The sequence below is a fragment of the Simochromis diagramma genome, unplaced genomic scaffold (genome assembly GCF_900408965.1).
Source record: "Simochromis diagramma unplaced genomic scaffold, fSimDia1.1 OVJJ01000389.1, whole genome shotgun sequence".
Lineage (NCBI taxonomy): Eukaryota > Metazoa > Chordata > Actinopteri > Cichliformes > Cichlidae > Simochromis > Simochromis diagramma.
Genome location: NW_024387227.1, coordinates 533,982 through 548,041, shown reverse-complemented (window position 1 = coordinate 548,041; position 14,060 = coordinate 533,982). Strand labels below are relative to the sequence as shown.

At 40.3% G+C, this 14,060-nt stretch overlaps 1 protein-coding gene across 3 annotated transcripts; it reads right to left on the bottom strand.

Moving 5' to 3' along the window:
- Positions 1-1,172: 1,172 nt before the first annotated feature.
- On the bottom strand, positions 1,173-7,546 carry errfi1a (ERBB receptor feedback inhibitor 1a). 3 transcript variants are annotated; one of them, XM_040052142.1, is made up of 4 exons: positions 7,347-7,546; positions 4,646-4,851; positions 4,399-4,478; positions 1,173-4,140 (listed from the first exon to the last, which is right to left on the bottom strand). In XM_040052142.1, the coding sequence occupies exons 2-4, from the start codon at positions 4,795-4,797 to the stop codon at positions 3,152-3,154; spliced, it is 1,221 nt and encodes a 406-aa protein (XP_039908076.1). In that variant the 5' UTR covers positions 4,798-4,851; positions 7,347-7,546; the 3' UTR covers positions 1,173-3,151. The 3 variants fall into 3 exon arrangements, with proteins under 3 accessions (XP_039908076.1, XP_039908075.1, XP_039908077.1); XM_040052141.1 differs by having other exon boundaries at positions 4,399-4,481; positions 7,347-7,545; XM_040052143.1 differs by lacking the exon at positions 7,347-7,546 and having other exon boundaries at positions 4,399-4,481; positions 4,569-4,670.
- Positions 7,547-14,060: the final 6,514 nt, after the last annotated feature.

Sequence of the window (14,060 nt, the reverse complement as noted above, 5' to 3'; positions counted from 1 at the left end):
GGATAGTCTAGCTATAGATATACTGCATCATCAGCACTTCTCCAATATGACCATTCCTACTTTTTATTTCTATAGTGTAGACCTATGAAGTCCTACAGAAACACCTAAACATACTGTATATGGGCTCTTTAACACAAAGAACTGTAGTGTAACCAGCAAAGTAGAATTTGTATAGCAATTAAGGGAATAATTACAAAAATCATAATATTTTTATCACAGAAATTAGTTTATTTCACTCATTAATGCCTCCAGAGTGCCAGAGTTTAATTAATTGAGGCAGGAAATGTATTTGATGAGAAACTGAAAGATAAGCCATACATATTGTATGTTTGTGTATGGGGTGTTGAAATTTAATGGAGAGAAAAAAAAATAGAACTTTCAGGATCTCTTTTGTTCCAGTTTCTATGAAATTGTGGCTACAGAGAGAAATATAAGTCTTGTGTCCATTATGACTTAATGCATTTGTGACTTGTAGTGCCACTAAAGGGAAAGGATCTTAGAATACCGATTAATAAACTATGTTCAATCTGAGTGCAAACCGGTCTTCCTGTTAATTTTGCTATTTTTTTGTCTTTCTTGCCTCCAGCAATTATTTTAAAAGCGCAGTGAGTCTTTCTTTGGTAGCTATAGTCAACACGCATGCTGTTGCTTAGTAACTCACCTAAGCGAGAACCAAGTGAAAAGGTTTTCAGGTGGCCTAGACAACTTAACTTAAACTGTCACCTTTTGTTTCATTGAGAGAAGTCACTGTCTTAAGCAAATCAGCAGAAATACAAATCACTAAGGTCTCCGCCAGTATTGTAATTGGAGCTGAACTGTGGCTCATTTAGTAATTATTTGACCTCTGATGGGGTTCACTGTGGTTTTGGCTCCACGCCTAACCACAAGGATTCAAATTGAGAATAAAACACTTGTAACAGTGTTAAAAGGGCTTTAAAAGCAGTGGGTGCAAAGCCCGCTGCCAAGGAACGATGAAGCAATCGTGCAGGAGGAAATTTAGTTATAACCAGGAAGAGGAAGGCATTCTACTGTACACCTGTCACTCTTCTTTCTTTGGATCGAAGCCAGTCACAATAAAGTACACCATGAGGGCGTGTGGGTGATAAAACAGGCCAAACAGCTGAGTTGAGAGTTCACTCTTACACAGGTTCAAGACACAGGACGAAGCAAGCTTATAAATAAGTCACTTTATTATTGCTTTCTTTTTAAAGACTATATACTTATCAACTATTCATAATAACAAATGGAGTTGTTAAATACTGTACACAGCATACTGAACTCTCCCAGTGCATGTCTTCGCCACAGCAGAGTGTTATCTCTTGATAAACTAGTCTTCATTCTGTTTTAACATTTCTAATAAGACATACGAATACCTTAAGATTAAATAGTTTGTTTTTTTGTGTATGATGTAAACATTTTTCCAAACATTTAAGTCAAAAGCAACATTGTGTTGGTAAGATCTGTGAACAGAAGGAAGAGAAGAAAAAAAAGATACTTCAATGACCGATTGACCTTAGTAGTTATTTGTTTCCCAAACTGAACACCGTGTTTGATACCAAGGGTTACTTCAATACATGTGCTACATTTTCTATATCATCCTGACGCCTTGTGGATAATGTACAACAATTAAAAAAAAAAAAAAAAAAAAAAATCATACATTTTGTAGGCTGCCAGCAGCCAAAGTCTTTCAGACCACACCCACTGCAATCATGTAAGGCAGGAATGCATGTGCAGAACAGGAAAGTCTGTGTCAGGTAGGTAAACCCTGTACTGTCTTTGTAATGCATTTGTATTAACAGATTAGTCAAACATCTCTCATCTAAAATCTATTTCATCTAAAATCTCCATATTAGGATATCCGGTTAGAACAGATTTTGCGTTTGAATTCATTGTCTTTTTCTACAAGTGTTAGGTCACATATGGAGCCGTTACCTCATCGCTCGTGGATTACAATTTCAAATTTCACCTTTGAACACAATTTAAAGCAGGGAGTTTGTAAAGGTATAAGGATTATATCAAAGTGAGGTAGTACTTGAGGCAAATTTGTTTCAAGCAATGACTCACAGCTTGACCAGAAAAAAAAGAAGAAAAAGAAGTAGCTTCAATTGGAAGAACAGCACACATTCGCTGACAGTCAACAGACCAGTTCCTGTGCAATAAAACAGATCTGGAGACTGACAGAAATAAATCAAATGTGTGCACTTCTTAGAAGGCTCTACTAAAAAGCGGGCACTGCTAACAAGTGTTGCACAGTAACAAGCATTGTTGACAATTCTTTACTAATTAAACACGTTTCCCAACTGCTGTTCACATGCACATATGCGCAAACACATCCACTGCACATACACACACAAATACACTCAAGACGCTACACCATACTCAGCTGCACTGGACAATCCAAAAGAAATATGGTTAGCTACTAGTAATGAACCCACCTACTAGTACAAAATGTACCATGACAATGTGCCATATGGGGTGAAAAAACAAACAAACAACAATACACAACACAAATTTACTTTGAAGTAGTCAGCCTGAGTAAGACTGACACTACATCAAGGTGCGAAACCCATATCAGTATTGATATAATAGCAAACAGAATCGGCACGTGCTAGAATCCTTCATTTTGTTATAAATTCATCGGACTTGTATTTAGACTTCATATATTAAGTGATACATGGTTACATTACTGACCTTTTTGTCCCTTGTGAGATGCAAAAGCACCATCAAAAAGCCCCAGTGCATCTCACAAAACATCCACACCACATCAGACACAAAACACTGAGCACACAAGGTACAAGGCCCGCTTGTACTTTCTGGCTGTACCACATCTTTACTAAAACAGAGCAAAATATTGAATGTCATAAAATTAAAATATATTTAAAAAAAAATAAGCTATAGACTGTTGAACTTTGCCCACAATCTTTAGTTAGACATGGTTTTCACAGAAAATATCTTTTCAATATTACCAGTAACTGTACACAGTGCACAAATACCCTGTGCGTTCAAAATACATAAGGGGTATTACAAAAAGAAAAAAGAAAAAAGGTAAAAGCAGCAGTTTAAAAAGGTTGTTGGTGTCCAATTTCACCATTTTGTCAAGTGGGTTTTGCGCATGTACAGTATAGTCTTCTATTACTTCCACAAAAACTTTTCAAACAAAATCCACCTGTGCTTTCTTTCTGGTGTGGCAGTCACAAGGCGAGTCTGCAAAAGGAGACCGCTGAGGCAGAAGGTAGTAATGTGTGGTGCTGGCCTTCTTGCCATTCTCCATAATAGGAAGGATACATGGGGAGCCCTCACTGTTCTGTCTCTGTAAACTCCGACCGCTTACATACTTAGGATCTGGTGCAAAGCTTTGGGTTGGGGGCATCACCCCGTTAGTGTATGTTGGGAGGCTCTTAGGGCTGGGAGTGCGGGAGCTGCCTGTGGACAGAGGGCCTCTTGGAGGCAGTTTGGGTGGTTTGTCCTCATCGCTGTAAGCCCCAGATGAGACTTCTGCTGACCAGCGCCTGCAATCTGTCTTGACGTTACGTGGAGGTATAGGAGGGGGAACCTCTGGTTTATCCATATTGTTGGGGTACCTTTTTGGGCATGTGGGTCGTGGCAGCTTGTGTAAAGATCCAGCTGGTCCAGAGAGAGAGCGTCGTAGCCTCCTCTGAGCGGGTCTTTCCTGTGGCTGCTGCTCATACTGTTCCCGTACCTCCTGTGGAGGATTTGCCTGATGGTGCTGTTGGGGTTGCTGCGGGCTTTGCGGTCCTAATGGCCCATCGTAGTAAGCGTAGTTAATCTGCCCACAGTCCCTGAAGCTCCTTCGGTGAGATAGAGGATTTCTAAAAGCTGATTTAGAAAATTGATCAGACACCAGGCGGCAGCTGTCGTCTGAACTTGTGAAAAATTCTACCTCACTGTCCATAGCCTGCTCATGGGAGATATCTGTCTGTGGGGGAATAGGGGGTAGAGGCTTAGAGCATCTGCTAGGTGTCTGTGGTGGGCTGTTCAACTCGTTAAATGACAGCCTCATCAGCAGGTCATCATCAGCAGGACTTGGGGTGGAAGGTTCATTGCTGGAGGACAGGAAGAGTTGGGAAGGCCGGGATTTCTTTGAGAGTATTCTCTGTGAGTTGGGACTGTGTTTATGTCCTGCCAAAAAAGTAAGTTGAAAAAATAATAACCATCAGAGAAGTGGCAGATTGATAAATAATTAAAGTAAATTAAAGACAATAAAAATAGAATACTATAATACTACACTGACTTTATAATATTCAGGTTACAACAATTTGTCCAGTATGTGAAATAACAAACAATGAAAGAGAATTCATGCAATGCAGCATTTGTGTAGTTTAAAAGGTACATCCTGTACGAAAAAGAAAGAAAAGGAAATAAAGATATTTAACTTACTCTCATAACTTGGAGGTGGCCCCTTTTGCTGGGCACGATAGCTGTGATCTATGTTTGCCCTGTCCATACTGAAGTAGAAGCTGCTAGAAAAGAAGAATGACATTTCAGAACAGCAGTGCTTCGTCACAGAAATGTGACATATTGAAATTAACAGAAAATGTAAGACTAACCTGAACCATGCAATTTCAACATGACATGCACATCCTTTCTAAAGTCTGTCTCTAATGAAGTGCACCACAACACTCACTTGTCCAGTACATGGCGATCGCTCCAGGAGGGTTTAGATCCAGCCATGCTGTGACAGTAGCTGCCCCGGAGAAAGGGGTTTTCTATGGGAAAAGAGATCTCCTGGGCAGTCAGGCCCACTGTGGACATGCTCCAGGCACCCTCGGGTCGCATCAAAGCCAGGAAACACTCAGATCGCCCGGCTGGCTGCCCCTGCTTCTGGTGTACCTATATTAAAAAACAGCCATGAATGAATTTGGCAAAAAAATAAAATCAAATCAAAAGTAGGTCAAGTGAAACAGATCATCGTATAGGACACTAAAAAACACTCTAAAAGCAGAGCCAGGTGATTCTCATTAGACCAGATATTTAATAATGGCTTTTGGGTGACAACAATTTCCTATGGCCTTTCAGGACACTGGTGTCCGAGCACACCTGGAGAATGTGCCTTTCAAAATGTTCTATTCAGAGTATTCCTCATTCAAAGCATGAAAGCAATAGATGGTGGAAAAGGTCACTACTGGTCATGTCTGCTTTTGTAGACCTGAATTAAATGGCATGTAAACACACTTGCTGTGGGTTTGGAGAACCAGTGTAGAACTACTTTATCACAAAAGCATTCTGACATGAAATCGAAGGTAAACACAGGTGTTACTAACATACGATTTAGATCTTGCATCATAATAGAACAGGACCTTCATTAAAGTCATTGCTAACACATTGTGTCAAAACATGCTATGAAAAAGTTGTATTACCCTCCATGTTTTACATTTTATTTACCGTGTTAGTACAAAGGTGTAGCTGTGTCAGCTGAAAACAAAAGAAAAAATACACCCATTTTTTTTCCCTTTCCTATAGAGAGGTACTGAGCTTTACATTTCACCTGTGGCTTGCAAACTCCATGAGCCTGAGTTCAGCATTGCATTCATGGGTGTGAACTGTGTAACCAACTTTCGAATTTCAATTTCTACAGACTGTGTCGCTTAATAAGTTTAGTTTATTTTAAAACTGGACTGTGCTGTGCTGGTGTTTTGCAATCCTGTTCCTCTTGAACAGGAAAGTTCAAGGGGGCTCCTCCTGTTACCACAGATATACCTGATGTTGCAAGAACGCCCCCACGCCAAATGAACTGAATGCTCGTGTCATGTCAACTATGTGTCAGGGCTGTATAAACAATGTGTACATTATTCAAAGGGGGAGTAATCTAATATTTCTGGGGCATACATAGAGTAAATGCAACATAAATGGCCTCAAACAGGCCATTTAAATGTTTCAACTGGGTTTCAGTCTCAAGTGGAGAAAGCTTAGAAAGTCATAAGATGTGTTTTAGATGAGCCTTAAAAATAGTGCATCAGGGGTGAGCTCAGTTGCTTTTTGTTGCATGGCTGAGTTTAATTAGACGTCATTATTACACGATTACAATGCATCCTCAGAATCATCTCTTCTGGAAACTAAAGAGGTGCATGCACAGTTAGAGCCACACTGTCCTCCTGACAATGTAGGAGTGATGACTGAAAAGAACATGGCTCCCTCGTTCCTGGTCTCTTATGAGCCATATTTATGTGCTAGCCTGACAGCTGGAGAGAAACAAAGCTCTAAAACAACAGGAAGCCTGAGCCATCAGTCTGAGCCAAACTGCCCAAGAAGGCATGCAATCCCCCTGGCCAGGGCCATCGATTCGGTTCGGCGGGGACGGGAAGCAACATGATCCTTGATAATGAACCCCCAGGGGCTTGTGCTTCCTCTTGCAACAGGTGCAAAGACAGTTCATCCTGGCGGTTAACCATATTAGCATTTACAGGCAACAGGATTACACAAATGATGTAGTCATGCAGATGTCCAAGTCGGCTAAGTCAGATAATCCGACTGGAGAATGTGGGCCTTCTTATGGTCAAATGTGACTTATCTGTTTATACAATAAGAAGACAAGCTAAGGCTAACTACGAAGACAACTCAGTGGCAGTGGGGTCGAGAAAGGAGGGGGTCCGCTGAGCTTCCTAGTGATGTAAAACACCACCGGTTTGCCTTGAATTCAAGCTTACGGCCGTCACGCTCAGGCCTTGACAGGAGTTCACACCCCGCTCACGACACCCCTGCAGCGGTTTCCGAGCAACCATACTCGCTCTACCTGTGCTGCAAGCAAACAGCGCGCACACCCCCCTCACTTTACCGGATTGAGATAATAATGGTTAAAAGCCCTCCAGCAGGCAGGTGACTCACGCCACAACACACAGTCAGCTATTTGGCAATGATGATACACAGTGAATTGTATTTCCCTTTTGTTTAAGAGGAAAAGACCTAAATTAATATTGCAGCCTAAGAATTAAAGAGAACGATTATATAACTTCTGTGCCATTGCAGACCTATAAAGCATATAAAACACGTATCCTTTATAGTTATCAGTATAGACAAACATATAGAGATACATATTCACACGTTTCCCTCCGTTTTTTTTATGATATTGCAAGTTTTTAAATCATTTTGCTCTGGACTAAGTTGTTCCTTTTAGTATACGGCTCTGTCAGTGAAAAACAATCAAAAACAACCACAAGATATAGAAATAAAAATAAAATATAATAAAAAAATAATCCGAATAAGATCTCAAGTTGCATTAAGCAATTGTGTCTGCCGTGCTGGCACCGACATACAAAACAACAGACAGACAAGACATGGATCCACACAGTGGCTCTAAACAGACATTTCAATTCACTTTTTGAACTCACCTAATTCACTTCGCAGTTCTCTCCGCTGACTGACCCCTAAAGTCCTCTTTGGTAAAATGCAGCGCCTCAGTTTATTTCGGGGTTTGATTTGAGTCTGTAATCTTCAGTTTTCAGTTGCATCAGGAACAGGTCGCCAAAGACTTGGCGACACTCAGGCATTACTGTGACACTTCTAGATAAGTCTACTAGTCTATTGTATTGAGCTATCTCTTATAGGCTCACTACACTGGCGACCCAGTGGCTCCGCCTTCCTTAAAGCCACAGGCTTCCTTTCCACCAGTCTGCAGTGTGCATGAAGCACAGAAAGCTGAGTGCATATGGACTGCATGTCAGCCTTGAATATATTTAAAAGACTTAACATAGGTTGACTTATGTGATACAGTGAAAGTCTGCAGGGCTCCATATATCTCTGGACAGAACAGGTTTGAAATCAAGGACACAGTCAGGTGATAAACTGTCCCACTGGGACACATTTATCACACAATGAATAAATGCAACCATGGTTCAGTTAATGATACATTTTCCCCAGAACGTTTAGAAAAAGTATACATAAACTAAAGTTAAAGCCGTAAACTTACTGGTGCCAGACTAAAATGCCATCTTGCAAGTTCTGCCTTTTAAAACTTTCCGTTCAATGACCTGTGTTATACCGTACTATAAAAGGTGTCATCTTTGCTAAACAATAGACTGCCCAAAAGTAAGCTGTGCAGATCTGCACGAAGACAGAGGCAGTAATAGGGATGGCTTCAGAGTGGATAACACAAACAGTAGGCAAAGAAACAAAGCCAGAACCCTCTTATCTCTGCAGTAATTCTCCTGCCAGCTGAATGGGGCTCAGATGGTTTAGCTACTCATTTATCAGATCACCCTGGGCATTTTCGTTCAGCAGGACCTGTTCTCTATTTACCTGAGATAATGCTCCCATCAGTCACTGAGGAAAGGCAACAAGTTCAATATTCTACAGTTTTTCTTGTTATGGAAATACATCAGTAATCTGGAATATGCAGTCCCTCACACCTCCAATTACCAGCTGCTTAGCCTATTTAGACCTTAGGTGGTGTTGCATTAACTGTGACCAAACCTAACTGGGCTAAACAAACGTAACACTGACATGCACACTAACCAAACACAATGATACAATAGCTACAGACAGTGTGTACGTTGACTCAATATGTGACAGAAAGCAGAGGTGTGTGCATGTGTGGAGAGAACACACTGTTCTTTTGCTTGAAATTGTGAATTCTTTACTGCTTGCTTTCAGTCTGAGAGGCCCAAAAGGATTTTAGTTACAGATATGCCCCTTAAAAGGACCAGATCCTCCCTAATCCCCCTTTTAGAATTTTAGGTGCATTTTTGGGATTCCTCTGGACCAGTTGTGACCAGCAGGGAAAAGAGAATGTTTTGCAAGGTGAATTAATTACTTAAACACCAGAGTTTGGATTAAAAGATTTCAAATGCAAACTATATATTGATAGATGTTGCAGGAAATACTCATATGTAAAAGATAAGACTAAAAATAAAGAGTTGAAAGATGCATAAAAATAATCAAGCAAAGTTAAAAGCGCCTGTGTGTATTTCAGCTCGAGTGCGCTCAGTCTGCCTTTCCATGTTCCACAAAAGAGACACATTCATTGGGATAAATAGACTTCACCGAAAACTTCTCTCCTCCCACTTCAGCCCTCCTTCCTCTCTCTGCCTGTGAGCCACATCATGATGTCATCACCCACAGGAAGTGCCATATAAAGTTATAGAGGGAGAGGGGGGGGAAAAAAACTAAGTCAGGGTGGAAGATAAGCAGGCAGAGACAGCAGATGAATGAACTTGTGTCATAAAGAATATACTTCTCAGGAAATATTACACAGCTTTTCACTTAGCCCCATGACTCACACTGAGTTTAATTACCAGAATCAGTAATCTCCCCCTCAAAAAGTAGCACTTTTGGCTCATTTTCCTTTCAGATGCTTTTGTAAAAGAAAGGAATTTCCCTGTGTGGCTCAGTTCCAGTACAAGGGTATATTTTAAAAGTCAGTTATATTCCCTCAGCTGATTTCAGTGGCTCACTAACAGGAAGAGTTAAGTGTGGTTGGAGACAAGTTAAAACAACAACAACAACAAAAAAACCAAAAAGCATATTACTGTAAATGATTTATTCATCGTGGAGGTCACAGCATTGATTGCCTCTGCCTGCTGAGGTAATTCAATTACGTCTATATCCAGACAGAATCCAAAGTTCGCACTGATATAAACACAGCAGCAACAAGCTTTATTGTTGTGGTGACATCAAGCTTGTAAATGTGTAGTAGATTCCAGGTGCTGCTCTAGACTAAAATTCAAGCTTTACCAAGCATTTAAAGAAGAAGCAAGGAAGGTCTGCAACTTTTGACTTCTGTGGTAATTTTATGAGCATTTCAGATTACAAAGAGTTTGCCATGTACATTTGAAACTGTCCACAGAGACAAGCAAAGTGACTCCTGGAGAAAAGCCTTATGGTCAGATGAGACAAAATTGAGCTATTTGGCCTCAATGACAAGTTGTATGTTTAGAGAAGCAAACCTAAGAACACTGAGCTAGTTGTCAAGCATGGCGGTGGCAGCATCATGCTAAGGGGCTGTTTTGCTTCTAGTGGTACTGGTGTATATTGCAGAAAGTGGATTGAATAATGAAAAAGGAGAGCTATCTCCAATATCTTCAACTTCATCTCAGATCAATAGCTAGATTGCTGATCCCTGGACACAGTTGGGTGTCCCAACGCATATATCAAAACTGGTTTGGGAATGGATAACATAGAAACAAACCAATTTAAATGAACTCTACCAATTCTGCCAAGAAGAATGGCTAAATATACAGCCAGATTTATGCAAGAACCTTGTTTATAGCTACCAAAAGCATCTGATCGAGGTGCAACTTGATAAGGAACATTTAACTAAATAATAGTGGATTGTATCTATATATATGTATATTTTTGACCTTGTGTCTTTTTGGGCCCAAATTTTGTCTTTTAACCAGTTAAGCCTCAGTCATTAAAGATTTATGCTGTACAATTCCAGCCTGAAAAAAGAATAGTTTTAAGACACAATTAAAAGCCCCCAAATTACCATGAAAGTCATGCCTATGATGAGTATATGTAAACCTTCAAACCACAGTTATATATCTTAACATTAATCACTTATCATAGTTATCATAAAAACATAAGCAAACAAATAAAATCCCTGAAAATGTTCCTGTTTGCTATTTTCTATTAAGGGAATTATCTTGGACAATTCTTCTCACGTTTTCAAGCTAACGGCATTAGCTTATCTCAGTATAAAGACCAAAAGCAGTGAATAAAATGTTCTGGTGGTCAGTGCTGTTGCTACCATCAGGTTCTAAGATTGTTTTGTTTTGTTTTGTTTTAATGAGTTCAGTTAATGCTTAGTTGTACAGAGAGCAAAGTGAGAAAAAAATGCTCTTTTAATTTCAGCCTGACTGTATCTTCCCCTCACTTTTCATACTGGGGATCAGACGTTCCTTCAGTCAGTGCAGCTGTGAGCGCCACAGCCAAAGCACATGGCTGACACATCACTGTGTATTCTGCTGGATCGTGGTTTGGTCTGGCAGACTCACACACACTTGGCTCATGCCGTGGAAACGAAACACAAATCCCCAGGCAACGGGCTGTCATTTATCACTGCAATGTAAATAAAACCATATTATAGCACTTCTTCTTATTAACTGTACCAAACTCCTGAGGGTCATCCAGCTGCTTGAGTCATTAATCACTTCCTGTATTGGTAGAGAGACTTCTGGGAAATAAAGGGCTTTTTGTTTCAACTGAATCACTCACAGGTATTTTCTATTTCAGCGTGCAACGTAATCTGAAGCAGCAATAACGAGTCATTATTGCCTCACTCCTCAACATTGTTATGTTGAGTGGTTCAAGTGCACCCACAGCCTGCTGTTACTAATGGGTGGAGCAAGCTAGTCCGCCTCCTTGATGATGACAGGGTGTGTTTAGTCTTCAGGATTTGAGGATCAATTTAGACAGAGACTGGGGGAGTTGCTGGCAAGCTCATCCTATGACTGAATCAAAGTCCTGTTAATAATTATTATTATGGTAAATATACATATTGGGCAGTATTAAGATGTGGGAACATTCTTTTCGGCTGCTTTCACACATAATCTCATTCGCAGAAACCCACGCAAACAGCCTGATTTGTGTCTGATGTTTTAGGGAGAAGCTGTGAAAACGACAGCTGTGGTATGATGGAGGATGTCACGCTAGTTTGACTTGCTCTCCAGCCACTGAATCAAGGCCAATTCTGCTCACAGTCACCTCCACTGGAATTCAGCAGGACTGGCTGACACAGATTGAAAGTATCTCCCAGTACACCCTGCTTTATGTATCACAACCAACACTCATTGTGCATCACCAATCTTTTTCCTACATTTTCATTTTTTCCTCTGACTGTATTTGGGATTCCTCAAGGTTCCTACAAGGAAATACATGACCAGTATCCTGTAATGTAACACCTGTATTGTCTTTTGAACAGACGTTTCTGGCATTAAGCCGACGAGTATCCCAGGTTTCCTGTGTTTTTGTAAAGAGGAGAATGTTTAAGCTTCACTTGGTGTAGCAATCTATTAATCTTAAGTAACAACTGATAGCTTGGGGAGTTTTGTCTTTCCACGATTTCCTGCTTCAGGTTCACTCTTGGGAGATATTAAAGCACAGTGCACAGGGGGACCTGAGGCTCCCCAGTTTTCTGATAAAGATTTCAGATGTCGTCCACCAAGGAGATCAGAAGGTTTACCATGAAAAGGCGGGCATATGTAGTGAATGAGGCATAAATCTATAGCCACAGGGTTAAGAAAGCATTGCTCTCTAGGTATACCAAGAGGACAGAAAAACACATGTGCAATAGTGGATGCAGTCCAAACATGGGCTAAAGTCACTGAGCTCAATAAATCCTATTTTTTCATTTGTGTGTGTGTGTGTGTGTGTCACTGATTGTGTATGAATGTCTGCATAACAGAACTGGATGACAGGGACTGAGTCATTCAGGGCAGAGTATGCGCTTTGTGAGAGTGTCTTTTGTTTCATTCACACGTGGATTTAGGATGCCTGATGAAATCAGCCAGACTACCTGAGCTGCTGTGGGCAGCAGCCGCATTAATTCCTCACAACAGTAAAGCTCTGGATCACTGCTCACACAAGCCTCTTAATGATCGGATTCAGGAGAATAAAGTTGGGCTCCATGTCCCATTTTCCATACATTACAAGCAGGTTGGCTGTGCAGACGCATATGTTAGGCACCAAATGTAGTGCTTCAGGGAAAAAAACCTTGTACGGTCTTGTGCTAAACTCAACAGTAAGGGCACAATAACAGCCTTGAGGCTATGTGGTGAACACTAAACCAAATGAATAACTAAACTGCTGTCTTATTTTAAGCACAAATTCAATTGTTCCCCTTCTTAAGGGTTCATGCAAAGTCACACTTTGGGATTAAACTGGAAAAGAGGGGATTATGGTCAGATCTAGCTTCACCAACACATTTTAACACCTTCCTCGTCATACATAGTATAGAAATGTTTCCTTTTTTATAATTTTAGAATATAACCTATGTATAAAATATATGTTTATCAACCAAGAGACTGCAGCATGTGTCCCCTCTGGAAATAGGAGTTTTTACTCTCTTCATGGCTTTTCAGTCACCAAAACTTGATTCCATTAAAGGAAGCCTATTATTCTTTTTTCCAGTTTTTGTTTTTAATGAATGCTACCAGAGCAGGTTTGCATGATTCACAGTTCCCCCCGCCTCCCTTTAAGCCAGTTTTCTTCTAAACATACAGCTTGTGCACACACCCCATTATTTCAGACTTTCAGCATATTTAGTATGAAAATGCACCATTGTAATGGTATACAGTAACTATATACATGAAAGAAGGAAAAACAAAATAAATACCCTTTAAGGGAACGAGCAGAGTTTGATTGAAATGTAAAAACATATGTATTAAATTGCAGTCTGATATGTTTCTGCCTCTGAACACATGGCATGGGTACCCCAGCTTTCTTCTGCAGTCCAAGACATGCAAGTTAGGTTAACTTTTAAACTGACTACATGTATGAATAGCTGTCCGTCTCACTGCTTTATCTCTCCAATAGAGTGGCGACTTGTCCGCAGTGTAGCATGCCTCTTGCCCTATGATACAAGGGACAGGCCACAGTTCTCTTGCAACCTTGCATTGTAGAAACAAAAAGAAAACGACTGTGTTGACTTTCTTTATATTGCATCTTTCATACACTCATATTAATTAGGTATGTCTATGAGCAACAGAATTCAAAGTTTACAAGCTACAAAACCCCAAATGCTATATCATGCTTTAGATTTCATATCTATTGTGTACTTACTCCTAAAGCAATAAACACAATGGAAAATGGGTTATTCTCTGCTATGATCCTGAGACTAACGCAAAACAGAAGTCAAAAACAGAGCTTCAATGGAGTCTCTATACCATGTTGCTTTTTTAGCTCTGAATGGAAAGAACATTCAGTCTATTTAAATAAGGGCTGTAATTATCTCGGAGCCAGCCGATTATTCTCAGCTCTGCAGAAAAATAATAGGTTATCCCTACTGCACAACTTATTTTTAAATCATGCAACAAGTGAAGCTCGAGTTTTTTGAGGTTGCCACAGCAGTGTAATAAAAGCCAGACTGACTCTGAATCTCGAACCTA

Bases quoted from the DNA above. Each gene is read 5' to 3' on its own strand.
- errfi1a (XM_040052141.1), bottom strand. From the start codon at position 4,797: ATGCGACCCGAGGGTGCCTGGAGCATGTCCACAGTGGGCCTGACTGCC. The intron at 4,482-4,645 runs GTGAGTGTTGTG...CTTCTTTTCTAG, and splicing joins GATCGCCATGTACTGGACAA to CAGCTTCTACTTCAGTATGG. The intron at 4,141-4,398 runs GTAAGTTAAATA...CTTTTTTGGCAG, and splicing joins GCCACCTCCAAGTTATGAGA to GACATAAACACAGTCCCAAC.